Source organism: Uloborus diversus, chromosome 9 (genome assembly GCF_026930045.1).
Source record: "Uloborus diversus isolate 005 chromosome 9, Udiv.v.3.1, whole genome shotgun sequence".
NCBI lineage: Eukaryota > Metazoa > Arthropoda > Arachnida > Araneae > Uloboridae > Uloborus > Uloborus diversus.
Genome location: NC_072739.1, coordinates 74,693,509 through 74,712,204, shown reverse-complemented (window position 1 = coordinate 74,712,204; position 18,696 = coordinate 74,693,509). Strand labels below are relative to the sequence as shown.

The following is an 18,696-nucleotide window of genomic DNA, read 5'->3' as shown; positions in this document are numbered from 1 at the left end:
TGTTATAGACAGACTAGAAAAAATTAAAAAAAAAAAATTCAATTTTGACATCTTGAATTCAAATTATGTTTTTCGCAATCACGAGTGTGTGTATGTAGGCGTGTGTCTGTGTGCTGGCATAAGTGTGTGGGTAGTTGTGTGTATGAATTTGTGTGGGGAGGGGGGTATGTGTATGTGTGTGCAGGCATATGTGTTTGTGTCTGTGTGCAGGCATGAATGTGTGGGTAGTTGTGTGTATGTGTGTGTGTATGTTTTTGGTGTGTGTATGGGGTACCATAGGTGTCTGTATGGATGCGTGTGGGTATGTGTTTGTATCGGTATGTGTGTAGGTGTATGTGTGTTTATGTGTGTGTGTATGTGTGTGTTAGCGTGTGTGTGTGTGTAGTTGTGTATGTATGCACGTGTGTGTAGGACATGGATGCAACCTGGAGACGGCTTTCGCTATAGGAGCAGCATCATGAGGAGCCGGTCGACGGTGATGGTGCGGAGGGTGGCGGTGGGAAAATAAAATAATAGGACGCCAAAAACAGTCAAATGAAAGCAATAAGCAATCGTTATTGCTCAAAAAAAGGGGGGGGGGGATAAAAGAAACAGGAGGAGTGGGATGTAATTAAATGATCAATAATCCGCCACGACTGAAAATTTTTATTTCAAGGTTCTTTTCAAAGAGATTTTTCGTGACATTCTTTGTTTCCCCTTATTAAAATAACTTCGTTGTCCCAAGGTACGTTCCATTATTCTCTTTAATTATAGGAAATGTTTTTGAAAAACATTCTAATCAGCCTTCTGGGGTGAGAGGGGGCACAGCCCCCCCCCCTGGTTGCGCAACTGAATTAGAGAGGTTTAAATATAATGTTCAACTCTACACCAAAGAAATGCAAAAGACAGTTTAAACAAGTTTGTGTTCAAAAAGATTCAGTTTAAAAGAATACTGAAAAAACAGATGCAAAAAGCAAGTACAAAAATTTGGAAGACTAGAAATGGCAAGAAAATGGATAAATTGAACTACGACTGGGAAGCTGTATATTTTGCCACATCGATGAGATTTTAAAAATAAGTACGATGAAAAATATTTGCTCAGTTCCCGAACTCGAATTTTTATGCAAACTTCTCATAGTCCCATGCCTATAACTTAGCATAATTTATTACCTATGACTGAAGCATTTAATTTTTGTATTTTTCTACAACTATCTTTACATTTCTGCAATGTCGAATCTTCGACATTTTTAAAACCGGAGCAAAATCTAAATCCTGCCACCCTTACCCATCTTCCTTGAAGTTTTATATCGAGGTACAAAAAAAAAAAAAAAAAAAAAAAAAAAAAAAAAAAAAAAAAAAAAAAAAAAAAAAGAAAAAAAAAAGGAAAAAAATTGGGTAAATTTGCATTCCTCTAGAAGTTGTTAACCGGGTATTTAGGGGGGCGGGGGAGGGGCAAAGAGCATCGGCTATACACAAAAGCACCACCAACTTTTCGGTCTGTGGGGCGGAAGCCTCCCGTGGAGAAATTTTTGAACCAAATGGGAAATCACCCATTAATTCATTCTTAAAAATTTTTTTGGCAATAGGGGGAAAACAAATGGTTTTTTTTTAATATGATTATTTTAATGAGCTTTTAATTTGAGTTCTTTTTTCTTTTTCCTTTTTGAAAGCAGTTGAAGATTGTTTTTTTGATGGAAAAAATGTATTTAGCTGCTTTGTTTAAAAGGTGCTGCTATTTTATTTGTTCTTTTACTTATTTTTTTTTCGTATCTAATTCTTTAGATGAGCGAGGCATACTTTATTTCTTGAAATCAGCTTAAAATATTTAAAAAAAATATGTTTGAAATAATTTACGATTTTAGGTAATTTTGAGAATACTGATTAGATACTAGAAAGTCGATATTGGTATACGGGAAAGTAGGCTCGTTTAGTTCTAGACTGAACTTTTTGTTAAACTTTCATTGAATGCCCTTAAATAACGTTTGCAGGAGGGGGGGGGGGATCATATGTGAAAAGATTCATCGCTTGTAAAAGTAAGCAGAAACCTATGTATTTATTTGCAACACACAAAATGAAAACGAAAAAAACGTTCCAGATAAATTGATAAATTCAGTTAAATATCTTCGGTGTAAGAGATTCTTAAGTATAATTCAAAGCTTGATCCACTCATAATTACAGAATCGAAGCGCTTAAAGTTAAACAACATTCAAAAATATCTATAAATAGACTAACAAGTTCAAGCAGTATCCAATCTGTAAGACCCCTCCCCCTCCTCCTTAATTAAAAAAAGAAAGGAAGAAAGAAAGAAAATAACTTTCAGAGAAAATTTCAAGCAACGGATCATGCAACTCGCTATCTATCAACCACTAAAAAAATTGAAGGAACGAGCGTCAGCTACGTTAGAGTGAAAACAATGAACAAGCTCGATTTCTCAATAGAATCTTGTGTTCAAACCTTCACAGAGAGATTCGTTTCATGGAAGCAAGAGAGCTCTACCAAAGGCTTGATTACGTATTCAGAGGCCCTAGACCAAGCACTTCTTTGGCGCCTCTTTGCAGTCAAACCTTTAAAATTTAACCATTTGAGGGCTCCAGAAAAGCAGGGATCGTAGGCCACTGCCTAGTTGACCCATTCAGTAATCAGGCTACTACTGAATGGTTCTACTTTATTTCTGCTTGGAGTGACAGAATTCTAGGAAAAAACAGGAGTCGGGAGATCGACTGAAAAATAAAACGATGCCTGTGAAAACAAACTACGTTGTTGTCAGCAGCGAAAAACATTCTTTCACTCGGGTGGCCAGTGTTCGTTTTCTTTGCAGATGCGGCCGATCGCCGAATGACGCTTCTGGGTCATTGAGCCCACGAGAAACACCCCTTTCGAGCTGATGATTTAATTACTCTATCGAAAAGGCACTTCTCACATCCTTTCGTTGGAAGACAACTGATTCTCAAACAGACAAATTTCGAGAAAAGAAAAAAAAAGGTACGTTCCTTGTTTCATTATTATTATTTGTTTGTTTGTTTTTTTCCCCTTAAATTTACTTTTTAAAGTTTTATTTTCTTCTTTTCTGTATTTCTCTTCCATCGAACGTTACGTGTGGAATTACGCTCATACACACATACATGGTGCTTTATTTGGAGGGAGGGGGGGTGGCGCCTCATGAAATATTTGTTTTTTATTGTAAAAATAATGCAAAGGTAATGCAAATTGGTTTCATGACACCATTTATAAAGGTGACTCCTCTCAAACTTTGAAGTTAGTTCCCCCAAATATTTTTTTCTAACAACAGTACCACACATTAGGGTTATAAATTAAAAAAAAAATTTTGAATTTTGACCTCTTGAATTCAAATGATGTTTTTCGCAATCACTAGTTTGTGTGTGTGTGTGTGTGTATGTAGGCATGTGTGTTTATGTGTGTGTGGGGGGGTATGTGTGTTTGTGTGTAGGGGGTATGTGTATGTGAGTAGGCATGTGTGTTTGTGTCTGTTTGCAGTATGAGTGTTTGGGCAGTTGTGTGTATGAGTGTTTGCGTGTGGTGGGGAATGTGTATGTGTGTATAGGCATATGTGTTTGTGTCTGTGAGCAGGCGTGAGTGTGATGAGTATGTAGGCATGAGTGTGTGGGTAGTTGTGTGTAGATGTGTGTATGTGTAGGTGTCTGTATGTATGTGTAGGTGTCAGTATGTATGCGTGTGTGTGTATGTATGTGTTTGAGTGTGTGTATGTGTTTGTGTATGTGTGTAGGTGTATGCATTTGTGTGTGCGCGCGTGTGTGTAGTTGTGTATGTATGCGCGTGTGTGTAGCATATGGATGCAACCTGGAGACGGTTTTCGCTATAGGAGCAGCATCGTGAGGAGCCGGTCGACGGTGATGCTGCAGAGGGTGCTGGCGGGAAAATAAAATGATAGCACATCAAAATAGTCAAGTAAGAACAATAAGCAATTGTGATTACTCAAAAAAAAAAAAAAAAAAAACCTTGGCGTGTAACACGCTGTGATTTCAATTGAAAAGTTAAAAAAAAAAAAAAAAGATTCGGATTTTTTAAAGTTTCTTTTAAAGCACTTTTATTATACTTAGCCTGATTGTCACGTAAAAATCTGAGGCCTGCTTTTGCTTATATGCATATCAGAAACTAGAAAACGTAGAGACTTCGGGATTTTACTAAATGGTTTGCTTAATATTAAGGTACAACTTAACGATAAAAAATTCAATTCTAAAATAAAATTATTGTTTCGTTTAGGATGGAAAACAGAAAATTTCATGTAATTTTCCCATTAAATGTTTAAATATAAAACATATTGTTACAAATTTTGTTGCCTTACAAGAGCAATATTAATAGTAATCATAATAAAAACTTTGAATCAAGGCTTCTTTGTAGCAAGCATGAAAGTTATCCACTATTATTTTGCTTTCTTAAGATTTTTATCCTCGTCTATGCCAATAATCGTAAATTCCGCAGTAAAGACACATATTAGGATCTTTATCACGAGTAACTCGTATGCTGTGAAATATGAATTAGTTTCTCAAAACTTTAATATTTAAATGCTTTCAATTAAATTAGCGCATTAACAAATTCTAGAGGGGAACAAGGATTAATTTTTAGTGCCAAATGTTTAAAGTTTTAGACACTTATTCATATAGGTTCTTTTCCTTTTAGTACGGAGCATTTATATGAAAAAATAAGGTGAAGCTTCGTGATGGTAAAATTATTCTATTTCTGAAATGCATTTATACTAAAGAGAAAAAAGTAACAGAATTTTTTCAAATAATACTAAGCACTTTTCATAATGCACTCAAAAGGGCAAAATAACTTTTCTGGGTCAGAAAGGACAATATATTTAAGTATTCCTGATGTTTTCAATTATTCCAAGAAAATGACTCCACAAACGAGGGAAAGTGTGGCTCAATTCATTTCAAATCAAATTTTCCCAGAAAAATATGCATGATTCAACACTCAAATTTATGACAGAAAGTTAGATACTGATAAAAATAATCTCTACCTGACTTTTCCTCGTTTGTAGAGCCATTTTCTTGGAATAATTGAAAACTACAGAAATATTTAAATATTGTCCTTTCTGACCCGGAAAAGTTATTTTGTCCTTTCGAGTTCATTATGAACAATGCTCAGTATTTTTTAAAGAAATCTTATTTTTGTAAAATGTATCTATGTTTCATTTCTAATTTATCGGTTTGTAGAAGAGCCAGGCCCCTGAATCGAAGATGAGGTGCTGCTGCCTATTACTTGGAGGAGTGGTCGTGATTGCGGGAATAGCCTGGGCCATTCCGAAGCTGTCACGTAAGTTGGATTTCCAATATTTGGCTTCCATTTGGAAGAATTAAATGGCTGAAGTTTGGAATAATTAGTGGTTAATGAAGATGATAATTTTGTATGTTTCTGCTTGTATCATGTCCTCCTTACTACTCATATAGTATAAAACTAACTATAAGAACTAAATTTATAATTACTAATACTTTTCATTGTTTTTAGCAAGAATTAAAGAATGGAAGAATATTGTTTTTGGAAACAATTAAAAAATAACTGCGTCATTTCCGTCACACAATAAGTTTCCCGATCAGAATTTCAAAGCATTCGCAGAAAAAGTTTCACTTAAAAAAAAGGTGCGTTAAAACAAGTAAAAAAGTAAAGAAAGGAAATTGATTTATCTTAAAACAATATTTTCGGAAATGGAGAAATCGGATTGAATTCAATATTCCCTCGCAAAGATCAAAAATAGGTGTCCCTGCATCTTAACTTCACTGCACACTTACTACGCTCGCCGTATAGCTCGATCTACAGTGCAAGAAAAACGAAACGCGAAAATGGAGGAAACGGGAAGGAAGAAATGTAATCTTCAGGGGAATTAAACATAATAAAACGAAATTGGCATGCCCAAAATAGAAAAAAAAAAAAAAAAGCTATTTTTTTTTTTTTTTTTTTGCTTGCTTTGTCAAAAATGTGAAAGTATTTTTCTTATTTTTTTGGTACAAATATTTTTAGAAAGTATTTCATATGGCGATATTATAAAATATGTTTATTATTATTATTTTGGAAGAAAAATTTTACTTAATCATATTGCAGCTTAAATAAAAAAAAAAGCTATTCTGCTTAGGATGATTTGTTTCATTTATCTCTAGATAATATAAAATGAAGTCTCCAAAAAGCGTCTGTTTGTGTAAACGCGCAAAGCTCGAGAACTTCCCGGCTGATTTCGCTGAAATTTTTACAGTACCTTTCTTTTAGTCCCGGAAAGGTTTGCAGACCAGTTCGAAAAAAATTCGACGAATAGTTCTTTTTTTATTCCAATTTAGGCCCAATTTTCACATAAATTCCCGAATATAGGGCGGAAGAATTACTTGCATATATTAATATTACATATCGTTGGAAAGGGTAGAATTTTCTGCGTTATACGCAATTTGTTTCAGTGCTCTAACTTAATTGCGGCAGGAGTTGTTTGCGTTTTTAGCTCGAATTTTTTAAGGCTTAGTTGAAATTTAGGCATTACTTCCTTCATTAAATATATCAATAAAAAGTGAAGGAACTGTCGCACAGTTTTCTTTTTGACACCATTGGAAAAAGCCACATTTTTTATTCCAGATCTATCTCGACCTATGGTCGAAAAACAAAGCTTCTATTTCCAAAGGAAAAGAAGTTTTTAAATTTTTTCAATCAATTTCGAAAAATCTCATCTTTATTCAAGTTGTTAACCATTTTATTTTCGCGTTCCCATGGTTACGCTATATATTAATTATGCTTGTACGCTATATATTAACTATATCTTATTTCCATCTTTCTCATTTTCACTTTAACTTATTTTATTTTGTGTTTCTATGGTTACGTTTTTTTAACTCCATCTTTCTCATTTTCATTTCTTAAAAGTTTTTTACGACCTGTCGTCACTGTTTGGGAGGGAAATTTTGCATTATGTTTTTTTTTCTTTTATTTAAGCCTGGTTGTTGGATATACGTCACTTGACACAATTTTTATTTTCAAGGCAGACCGAGCAAAGTCGGACAACGCAGCTAGTTTATCTTATAAAGTTGAAAATCACTTAATAATTAATGTGGGAGGGGAGTGAGAAAGTACTGGTGACTAGGTAGCAAAATTTGTATTTTTGAGAATTGATCATGTTCGTTGTATTTTTATACTTCAAAACATATTTAAAAGTTCGAATTAAAAAAAATGCATTTTCCGTTTTTGAATGGGCGAAAAATCATTTACAGTTGTGGCATTTACATTGTAAATAAAAGAGATTATTTTGAAAATCCTAAATGATTAGGATTTCATAGTTATCCTCAATGATTTACAACAAATTTTATCAACAGGTCCAAAACTTTATGGATCTGCGATCCCTCCGAGGGAGCTGGATCCATCTTTCAACGCCACGAAGCGGAAGATCCTTCTGATCCACAACTTCTTCCGGTCCAGGGTAGAGCCAACAGCTGCCGACATGCTCGAAATGGTAAGACATCTGAGTAGATTTGCAAGAATTTTCCATTAAAAAAAAAGCATTCAGCACACAATATCTAGAATCCAGCCCATCGCATTAATTTGATTGTTGACATCTTAAATTCAAATTATGTTTTTCACAATCACGAATTGCAACAAGACCCTACTCGCTGGGATTCTTATATCTACAAATGGCTCCTATCGCAACCATAATTGCGGCAAACATAATTTGAATCCAAAACGTCAAAATTTAAATGAAATCCAGGGGCTAGATACTGGATGTTCTGTGATGGATGCTCTGTTTTTGTCTAAAGAGGATTATGTAAAGTGATGAGGTTCGGTATAAATAAAGAAGAATCCGGTGGGGGGGGGGAGCATGGACGAGGAAGAGAAGCTGGAAGAGTCATCCCTCACACACACACAGGAGGAGCATCCGCCCGTAGAGGCCGGTGTGCCGGTGAACTTCAAAAAAGATAGGACATCAACTCAGTTCCAGTGAGAACAATCAGTAATTTAAGTCGCAATTGCTCAAAAAAAAAAAAAAAAAAAAAAAAAAAAAAAGAAGAAAAATTAATTTGAATTTTGACATTTTGAATTCAAATTATGTTTTTCGCAATCACGAGTGTGTGTATGTAGGCGTGTGTGTTTGTGTGTAGGGGGTATGTGTGTGTTTGTGTCTGTGTGCTGGTATAAGTGTGTGGGTAGTTGTGTGTATGAATGTGGGGGCGGGGTATGTGTATGTGTGTGTAGGCATATGTGTTTGTGTCTGTGTGCAGGCGTGAATGTGTGGGTAGTTGTGTGTATGTGTGTGTATGTTTTTGTGTGTGTGTAGGTGTCTGTATGTATGCGTGTGTGTATGTGTTTGTGTGTGTGTATGCATGTGTATAGGTGTATGTGTGCGCGTGTGTAGTTGTGTATGTATGCGCGTGTGTGTAGGACATGGATGCAATCTGGAGACGACTTTCACTATAGGAGCAGCATCGTGAGGACCTGGTCGACGGTGAGGGTGCGGAGGTGGGGGTGGGAAAATAAAATGATAGGACGCCAAAAACAGTCAAATGAAAGCAATAAGCAATCGTGATTGCTCCAAAAAAAAAAAAAAAAAAAAGCTTTCTTTCTACAATTCTGCGTTTAATCATGGTTTTGTGGCAGTGTACTTTTTTGAGGAAAAGATCTTGACTCCCACAAGGAAGACTTTTAGTTATGGAGTGTTAGGCGACGACATTCGGAACGTCATCGAAATTTTGAATGAAAAATTTAATGTGGCAACTAAGTCAGACTTTCTTCCAGTTGGAAGACCGATTCCATTTAGCGACCTCTCTAACTGGTACCTGGAAATCTGTCAACTTACCAAATATCGCCAAAGCCGCCGTAACCGACTTACTATAGACAAAAGATAAAATGGAGGGAGTTAAGACTTCCAATCGTGGAGCAAAGACCCCCAAGTCACGTAATAGATTTTAAAACAAGACAGTGGAAGAAATCAGGTTTCTTTCGCTTGTTTCATGCAAAGCGTGTCAACCATTCGTCCTTGTTGAATAACGTGACTTGGGGTCTTTGCACCAACTTTTGCTAAGTCAATGATTGAACTTGCTCCCTCCATTTACTAATTACTGCTCTAAGAAATCTACCATATCGAGTTATGGACGTGTCGGGGGGGGGGGAGAAGGGACACACCTGTTGGCCCGAGATTTTCAAAAAGAGGGATGAAATCTATGTAGGACGTAAGAGTAAACAATGTGGAGGGGCAAGTAAAAGTCATTTGTGATGGGCCCTAAGATTTCTGTGCATGCCCCTTCATCGAGTTCTTTTTTCCAATTCTGAAACGCCATTTCTCGTTACAGACTTGGCACGACGAGGCTGCTTCTGATGCACAGCGCTGGGCCGAATCTTGTCAACTGTTGGTCCACGACAACCTGACGGGCAGATGGACAGACGGTGAGTTGTTCCCCTGTTTAATGCTTCTCGTTGGAGAGCGATGGCTAGTCGGAGACGACACTGGCACTGGCACTATAATGTAAATGTAGTAGAATCACGTGTAGCAAGAATGCGATTTGTAAAACCTGGAGTAAAGCATCTAGTCACGGACTCTGGTGAAGTTTCAATTAGGGACGGGATTATTTATATCCGAAAGCTTCACAACTTTACTGCCAGGGGCAGGTGAATGGCAGTACCTGCAGAAAATAGCTTTTGAGATTTGTTTGAGATAACGCTCTTTGGATTCAGGGGAAATTTTGGAATTAGACGTTTTTTTCGCGCTTTTTTTTCCAGCAGACACCAAATAAGCAAGCTTATACAATAAAGGTAAACGTACAATAAATGTTAAAAATGCTGTAAAAAAAAAAAGAAGTTACTGCCTTTTCCCGGCCCACGGCAGTTTATGCATTGATAAAGGGGTTCCTTGCAACCCAAAAACTTGTGTTTTTGTTAGTTTTGGGGTCGTTCACAAATAATGTTAAACATTCTAGCTAGAAGGAAGGTAAGAGAGAGGGAGGGAGGCTCGTGAAATTTGTGGCAAAGGGGAGGAAGGGGGTAACAGGAAGTGTGACATGACGAATTTTAGTTGAAATAAAAGCATCTTTATAACATTATGTTTATGTAATATAGCGTGACATGTGACACAATACATTCTACACTCCAAGAACCCCTGTACCTATCACTATATGTGGTTTAACCGGTTGGACGTGGCCCCAAAAACAGCTGTTTTCTGATCGAGACCAGAAGCCGAACAACCCCTGATCCTCCCAGATGTATTGATTTGGAATGGGAACGTGGAGAACTTGCCACAATACATTTAACGTGCAACCCCATTCATAAACACGGAAATTCACAAACACTTCAATCAGCAGGCAGTGAACCCGGAACCCTCCAGTCACAAGTCCACGCCTCACCGATCAAGCCATTAAGGCTCACGTGAGATATGCTAAGAGGAGGAGATAAGGTATCACTTTAAGACAAACGAGAGAGAGGGGAGTTAAATATGTTGAGAAAAAAAAGTGACATCAGTTGTGGACAGCCTCTTAGGACATTTGTGCTTTTAAACATTCTATTCCAATAATCTCATAGTGAGCAGGAAGGTAGCCTTTTCTATTTCGCCCATTTGTTGACATGTGAATGTATTCCTTTTAGACTTTGGTTCCTGCGGCCAGAATATCTTCGTGGCCAATGTCCAAGTGCCGTGGTTTTTCGCTGCCAAGGTCTGGTTCCTGGAAAAAGTCAACTTCACCTACGGAGAGGATCTCAACGATCCGAATGTCGTCGGCCACTACACGCAGGTGCGTTCACACCATTGTCATTTTTTCACTCACTTCTAGGTGTAGGGCCGTGGTAGCCCGATCGGTAGTGTTGGATTCGGGGCCGGAGGGTCCTGAGTTCGAACCTCGATGGTCGAAGATCCACCGTCGTCATTAAAGGGGACTGGGCGACGTTGAATATGCTCGTGGTCTCAATGTCCTCCAAGTGAAACGATACCTCTGGGGGTGCTAGTACCAGGTAGCTATTAGCTCCTGGTCTAGTTCTAAATTCTCATTAACTGTTCGATCCGGTGATGGTGCTGCCGTCTATCGGTATAAAAAAATAATGGAGGCAAGGCACTTAGTATGCAGTCCTCGACATAAATACAGTTGTAGTCAGTTGTAGTCAGTTCTAGGTGTAAAAATTAAGGAACGAAAAAAGTAAACAAAATTAACATGCAATACGAATTGATTTGAGATGAATGGTTCTGTAAACAAATTAGCTGTCAGGGCGGCTAGATTAACCGCCTACAGCCTTACTTTTTATTACCCCCGACACGTAAAGGAAAATTGTTATAAGTTTGACTTGTCTGTGTATCTGTGCTTCTGTATCAAAGCATCTGTGTATCTGTGTTTCTGCGTATCTGTGTATATGTCTGTGGCACTCTAGCGCCTAAACAGATGAACCGATTTTGAAAAAAAAAAAAAAGTTCAAAAGGAGAGTTGATCGAGAGTGTTCATAGCTAGGTTGCGTTTCGGACGACATTAATTAACGAAGATATTAATTTAAAACCAGGTTTTTCACAATTTTTTGCAGGGAAAACATTTTTCAAAATTTAAAAAATTAGTACCAACATAAAGTATTTTTTTCTGCGTCTCATAGAATGTGTTTGAAACAACTTCCATGTCATATAGAATTCGAATATTATAACATTTTTTCTTTTAAACAGATTTTAAATACGGCTAAGCCTTTACTCACGCGATTGGTAACCGAATTCATTGTTGGCCAAGTAAGAAAGAAAAAGCAATGAATAAAACTTTTATCTGTTTCCAGTTTGGCAGTTTCTATTAGTTACTTGTTATTAATATACAAGATGACAAACTTCATAGTTTCTTTGCTCACTTGGGAATATTTAGCAGTGTAAAGCAGGGAAAGTGAAAAAGGAAACTTTCTACAATTTTATCAATATTATTTCACTTTGCTTATTTTATTTGTTGTTGTTTTTTTACAGGTAATTAACATCATAAGCAATATTTTTATAGTAGTCGGTCCCGTTTAAACGAATATCCTCGGTTCCAAGAAATATTATTCGATTAGGTCGGGTATTTGGTTAAGTGGGGAAGTTTTCTTTGCCTTTCCAAATTGACAACATATTTCTCAAAACGTAATAATAATTAACCAATATCTTTTTGAAGGAAGTAATTAATATCATCGGTAAAAAGTTTTTGAAATAAGTAGTAAACAACAAAATATAATATTCATTAAGTATACATAGTTTACGTGTCAAAATTATAAAAAAGTAACTTACAACTTGAGTTTTAAAATCATTGTTTTTGCACTTTTTTTCACTACATTATTTTTTGAAGACCATAATAATTGATTGCTTGCTGAAATTTTTTGAGAACACTTCTGTTACTTCTTTTACCCCTTTTCGTCTCCCGAGTTTTACACTTAATATTTATCGATTTGTTATCATCTGCAATGTTTATATTTCATGTTTATGTGTTATTTAATTCAGTCATTGGCCAACGACTTATGGCTTTTTGCAATAGCAACGACGAAAGAAATTTGCTAAAATAATGGAAATGTTTTTATGGAATGTGAATGTTGTTGTTCTCGCCCGTCGTTGGTTGAAAATGTTATTTTATAATTTTACGTGAAAAATAGTTCTCACTTAATTTATTTTTAGTTGATTCAAAGCTTTCCTAGCGAAAGTATTTGCGAAAGCTAACCAACATGATTCGATTATTCAGGAAAATTGTTCAATTAAGCGGGGATCTTTAACATTGAGTCTATGGGGAAATATTCGGTTCCAGAAGGTTTTATTCGTATAAGTGGGGTATTCGTTTATCGGTTACCCAATTAAGCGGGATGACAGTACCTCTTTTATTTGGTAAAATTATCTCAGCACATTATTTGAGTAACTGTGCCAATGAAACGATGAAGTTTACTTTTACACATTAGGTTTCTCATTTTATTTATTGTATTCATTTTTTATATTTTGCATTCATTTTATTTTTTTGTGAGTAGTTGAAGCAAAGCGGGGTAAAATGATCATAATGCTAGGCTTATGACCAAACGGCACGACCTTGAGTGTGACGGATTTGGACAAAATTCTAGCTATAGGTCCATTCCCACTAGATATGAGCCCAGGTAAAGCGGTTTGACTGCATAAGCCTTAGTTTAGCTGCAACGAGAGTTCAAAGTTGCTGGTTTGGCCCCGGAAATGCAGTGAAGTTTCCATTGGAATTTCAGACTTCGACACTGTGTTCGATCTCCCAACAACTTTGGCATCTTTTGTTAGTAAATTGAGCATGAGGGAGAGCATGTATTTATTTATGGGAATTTTTCCTATTTTAATTTAAATTCCTTGGGGAAAAACCAGAGCTTTGCATCTCTAACCTGAATGAATACCTTTCTTTTTTCTTCGTAAACCTAATAGTTGATGAGACGTTAAACATATATAGTTTACGACATCCGAAATATTTTCCAATTTCAGATGGTGTGGCATAGCACTCACCGTGTGGGGTGCGGCTTCAACTACTGTGAAGCAGACAACAGCACTATTTTCCCCTACTATAGCTACGTCTGCAACTACTGCCCTATGTAAGTACCTAATCAATGCCTATGCTGAGGTTTATGCATTGCATGTCAGAAAGCGAAGGCCAACAATCAATAAATAATATTATAGGAATTGAACTGCTGTTTAATTTTAGATGCAGGTTGACCAAAAAAGGTCTAGCCAAATTCTGAAGTACGATAACAACCAAGAATCATAAACGAACAAATACTGTCTGACCACGGAGTGTATGGAAAGACAAACATCCGTTTTACAGCCGAAAATGGATCAATCTATTATTTTTTAACGATGCCAGCTTTTGCAGAAGCAGAGTCTCATTCAAATGAGCAGAATACCGGCATCAAATTTTTACTTTTCCCCCTCATTCAGATAGATTCGTCTTTTTCGATGATAAATTACAAGGTGCGGCAGTTGAACTTGAATAAAGTTTGCGTCATCAAATAGAAGTAAACGAATGTATTTTTAATGAGTTGGTTCGCCGCCTTTTGAGGGATGGGGGGGGGGGGGGGGGTGGCGACGCTTCTCCATGATAGCGTACGCCAGAAAATCCGTGAAACGGAATGTTTAAGCCTATTAATAACAATGATTGATTTTTTAAAATAAAAAAAAAATCCAAAGAGGTAAAAATTTAAATTTTGTGTCATTAAATTGCTCTTTTCTTTACGTTAACGGGAAATTTTGCTCAAATTGTTTTTCTCTTCTTTAAGTCTGGTTGTTGAACATGCGGCACTTGACACACTTTTTACTTCCTTTTACAAAAAAGGAAGTATTGTATTCGCGAAAAAATTTTCACTCAAAAATCGCCCTTAATTTCCATTTTGCTCACCCCCAAATGAATGTTGAGTTTTTTTTTCGATTCGACCACATGCGGAAAAGTGCCTAAGAATGTATAGACACGCGAAATATCCATTTTGACCATCACCGAGGTAATTACAACGACTTTTCTCGTGACGTCTGTATGTATGTGCGTATGTGTGTATGTGCGTATGTGCGTATGTGCGTATGTATCTCGCATAACTCAAAAATGGTATGTCCTAGAAAGTTGAAATTTGGTACATAGACTCGTAGTGGGGTCTAGTTGTGCACCTCCCCTTTTGGTTGCTTTCGGATGTTCCTAAGGGGGTCTTTTGCACCTTTTTGGGGGGAAATCATTGTTAATTTCGATGTAAACTCAAGTGGCGTTATAATTTGTCGGACACTTGGCGATATATCGCCAGTCTTTTGGTCGCCTTGTCGCCAACTTGGCGACAAATTTGGCGGAGTTTTTTTTTTTGGTTTCAATTTGGCCATTGTTGGTGATATTTAGAGAATAAATATTGAATCACATTAAAATAGCGAATAATGGGGAAATGACATTAAATTGGAGTAAAAGGAAGTCATGTGATGCACACATCAGCTCGTTTACTTTAGAAGTACACCGTACAACACAGCTAGTTTTTCTCTAAAACAGCAGAAAAATCTAACTCAGCACAAATTTTGTCACAAATCGTTCTCCAATGTATTAATTTGACAAAGTTAAATACAAGATGAAATTGAGTTTCTTTGATGTGGCGTGCCTAATTTCAGAACACTTCTTTTCTAGAGGAAACCACCCAGAAAGATTCGATCGGCCCTACACCAACGGAACAGCTTGCTCAAAATGCGAAGATCACTGCAAATTCAACAAACTTTGTAGTGAGTAACACATTCATCTTTTATCTTGCACCATACTTGCAAACGCAGTACTATAAAAAATCCATGTTTCATCATGTAAATCCAAAATCCAAAATTCCTCATAAAGGCAAATCACCACTAGACAAGAGTTTTTTAATTATAACTTCACTGATTGAAAGTGAAACAAGATTGCTTCAGTGGATTTACATGGATGAAATCGATTTAGGAAGTGCAACTTCGAAATATTAGTAAGCATAGTGAAACACTGATATTACGTTTCTCTAGTATCTGGGTTTAAAAAACGTAAAATATGGGAAATACATAGAAGGAAAAAATCAAATATATATATATATATATATATATATATATATATATATATATATATATATATATATATATATATATATATATATATATATATATATATATATATATATATATATATATATATATATATATATATATATATATATATATATATATATATATATATATATATACATACATACATACATATATATCTGAAATATCTCAAGAAAGATATTTCTTTATTGGAAAGGGTTCAAAGAAGGGATACTAGATTATTAAAGAGACTTTCAGATTTAGATTATGATACCAGACTTAAAAGGCTAATATATGTATGTGTAGCCTGGAACAAATAAGAGTCGGGTGGACATGATTCAGTCGTTTAAATTTATCAGAATGAAATATGTTAATGGGTTAAGCTTTTGCAGAGAAAGCGGGACAAGGGGTCATCGGTGGATAGCTTTAAGAGGGCCATTTATTTTCATTGAGGACTTGAGGACTAATAAACTGACTAGGACCAGTCTAGCTGCGCCCCTGTTGCTGGTCGTCGCATTTGTATTTACTGGTATTTGCATTTTTTTAATATTTATTACAGCAAATGGTTGTCCATATGCAGATTTCTGGTCCAACTGTGCAGAATTGAATGCTACATGGAGCAACTGGCTGTGTGACGACCCAACAACGGACAGATATAGGGCATGTCGATCCACTTGCGCTTGTTCTGGAACCATCCGCTGAAGAGATGAAGAGAAACTGTTCATTCATTAAAAGTGTCACAATGCTGTCTATTGATCTTTGTCAATTCTTACGTACATTTATACAAAAAGAAAATGTGCATCTTACACTTTGTCATTACTTCACAACGGCTGAAAAAAATAAAAAAACATATGCCGTAACGTATAAATTGTTATCACCTAAACAAGCGGAACTATTTCCAGATTCCCGACGTGGTTTCAAACCAATCTTATTTCAATGGCAAGAATGAGAAAGTTATACATATTTTAGAGATATTTATGAAACAGTGAAAACGTTACAGTTAGTAATTACTTTTTTGAAATGTCGCAAAACATAAAAGGTTACAAAAAAATTTTTTTTTTTCAGCCACTTTTCTGTCTTAAATAAGCCATTTTGAACTTTCGTTTGCTGGACTAGGGTGAAAGAAAAAAGAATGAAAAGAACACCTGCACATATTTTTGTCTTTCTTCATTTCTCGCCCCCTTCAAGCACCACCTGCATTCCAGTTTCAAGAAATCAAATAACTAATGACCCGTACTACTTCACAACAAAAAGAAGGATGAATGATAACAAATCAATCTTTGATCTGTCTTCAAAAACAGAAAAGAGAGGAAAAATTGTCAGTTTCTCAAAAGTTCACAAACTTTGAAATTAAATACCTAAGCACCTATTATAGCTACAATAAAAACAAAAAAGTTTAAAGATAATTTTCCGTTCTTTAATTTATTGACATTTTTGCTCTGAAATTAATGGTGTTTTAGATATAAGACAAAACTGAAAAAAAAAAAAAAAAACCTCCCCTAAAATCCAAGGTGGCGGCCCGAGCTCCCCCCTCCCCCACCACCGAGGACTTTTAGTATGTAACTCAGGAGTGCTGTCTGTACATGTGTACCAATTCAAAACTGCATGTTTTTGTTTTTTCAAATCGTTCATTGACTAGACTATATGCGCAATAGATCAATACCGCCGTTTCTTTTCTTTTTCCTAAGGACGTGTAGCAAGCATGCAAGTACATTTTAAATTTCAAAAAGTTTCATCCCATATAAATTTTAAAACGAAAAAACTATTAAGTAAACTATAAAAAATGTTTTTTTTTTAATTCTAAAGATAAAATTAAGAGAATAATGAAGAGAACACGAATATTTCTATAAGCTTGATACGCACTAAAAGGTTTGAAATAAATAAGATTTTTCGATTGCAATTTTTGACTCAAAAATTGCAGACAATATAAATATCGTTACATTTTAATTAATTCTAAAGTAGGCAATAAAATTTAAATTGAGAATTCGAGAGAAGAAGAACTATATGCGGCATAGAGTAAAAGTTATCCGTCCAAAGCTGTATACTGCCTATTTCTTCTCTCAAATTTTTAATTTATATTTTTTGATAGAATTAACCTAAAAATAATGATATTGAGATTAGCTGCAATTTTTGAGTGTTACAATCAAAAAATCATATTTATTTCACACCTTTTAGTTTGAAACAAGCTTATAGAACTAGTCTTTAGAATTAAAAAAAACTTTTTTATATTTTTATTAGGTTTGCGTTTTAATTGTATCTTTTCAATACAAGTATCTGGGTTTTTTTTGTTTTTTTTTTCAATCGTTATGCATCTTTTTGTTCGTAGGAACGATTAAAGTTTATCAGGTTTGAATCAATCAAATATTTATTTCTTTTAATAATGGTTTTTATCATGTGGAGAGGGAAGGCATTTCCGTTTTTTTTTTTTTTCGTTTTCTTTTCCAGAAAGGCAAAACTGCTAGACCCAGCTCTGAAGTCGTGTAGCAAGGTTTTGTAATGCTTCATTAATCTCTTGCAACTTTTCGTTAACTGCTTGTAATTCTTCGTTAATTTCTTGTAAGTCTTCACTAACTTCCTGTAATTCTTCGTTAATTTCCAGCAATTCCTCCTTAAATTCATGTAATTCTTCTTTCATTCCTTGTAATTTTTCGCAAATGTTTTGGAATGTTTCGTCAAGTTCGTGACGCGTTTTTTCTGGACTAATGTTTCGAAATTCTTCTCCAAGTTCGTTACTGGTTTCTTTTGTGTTAATTTCTTGCATTTCTGCGTCAATTTCTTTTAATTCTTCATCAATTTCTTGGAATGCTTCGTTGAGTTTGTTACGAGTTTCTCCTGGGTCATTTTTTTGGAATTCTTCGTCAATTTCTTGTAATTCTTCGTCAATTTCTTGCAATTCCTCATTAATTTCTTGGAACGCTTCGTTGAGTTTGTTACGAGTTTCTCCTGGGTTAATTGTTTGGAATTCTTCGTCAAGTTCTTGTAATTCTTCGTCAATTTCTTCTAATTCCTCATTAATTTCTTGGAACGCTTCATTGAGTTCGTTACGAGTTCCTACTGGGTTAATTTCTTGCAATTCTTCGTCTGTTTCTTGGCTGTCGTCTGATTCTTCGTTGAGTCCGTTTCGAGTTTCTTCTGAACTCATTTCTAGGAATTCTTCGTTAATTTCTTGAAATTCATCGTTAATTTCTTGAAATTCTTCGCTAATTTCTAGCAATTCTTCATCAATTTCTTGTAACTCT

The 18,696-nt window shown here is 35.5% G+C and overlaps 2 protein-coding genes across 2 annotated transcripts in view; one reads left to right on the top strand and one right to left on the bottom strand.

The window, feature by feature from the left end:
- Positions 1–1,268, bottom strand: part of LOC129230321 (actin-related protein 5-like) — a 37,226-nt gene extending 35,958 nt beyond the window's left edge. Inside the window, exon 1 of the mRNA XM_054864720.1 lies at positions 1,265–1,268. Within this exon, the coding sequence (XP_054720695.1) occupies positions 1,265–1,268 (4 nt within the window). The remainder of the gene's footprint in view (positions 1–1,264) is intronic.
- Positions 1,269–2,810: 1,542 nt separating this feature from the next.
- Positions 2,811–16,264, top strand: LOC129230040 (cysteine-rich venom protein LEI1-like). Its single transcript, XM_054864425.1, has 8 exons — positions 2,811–2,961; positions 5,178–5,277; positions 7,305–7,441; positions 9,273–9,366; positions 10,558–10,703; positions 13,382–13,488; positions 15,045–15,136; positions 16,017–16,264. Exons 2-8 carry the CDS (start codon positions 5,202–5,204, stop codon positions 16,157–16,159), a joined length of 795 nt encoding a protein of 264 aa, XP_054720400.1. The 5' UTR covers positions 2,811–2,961; positions 5,178–5,201; the 3' UTR covers positions 16,160–16,264.
- The last annotated feature ends 2,432 nt before the right edge of the window (positions 16,265–18,696 follow it).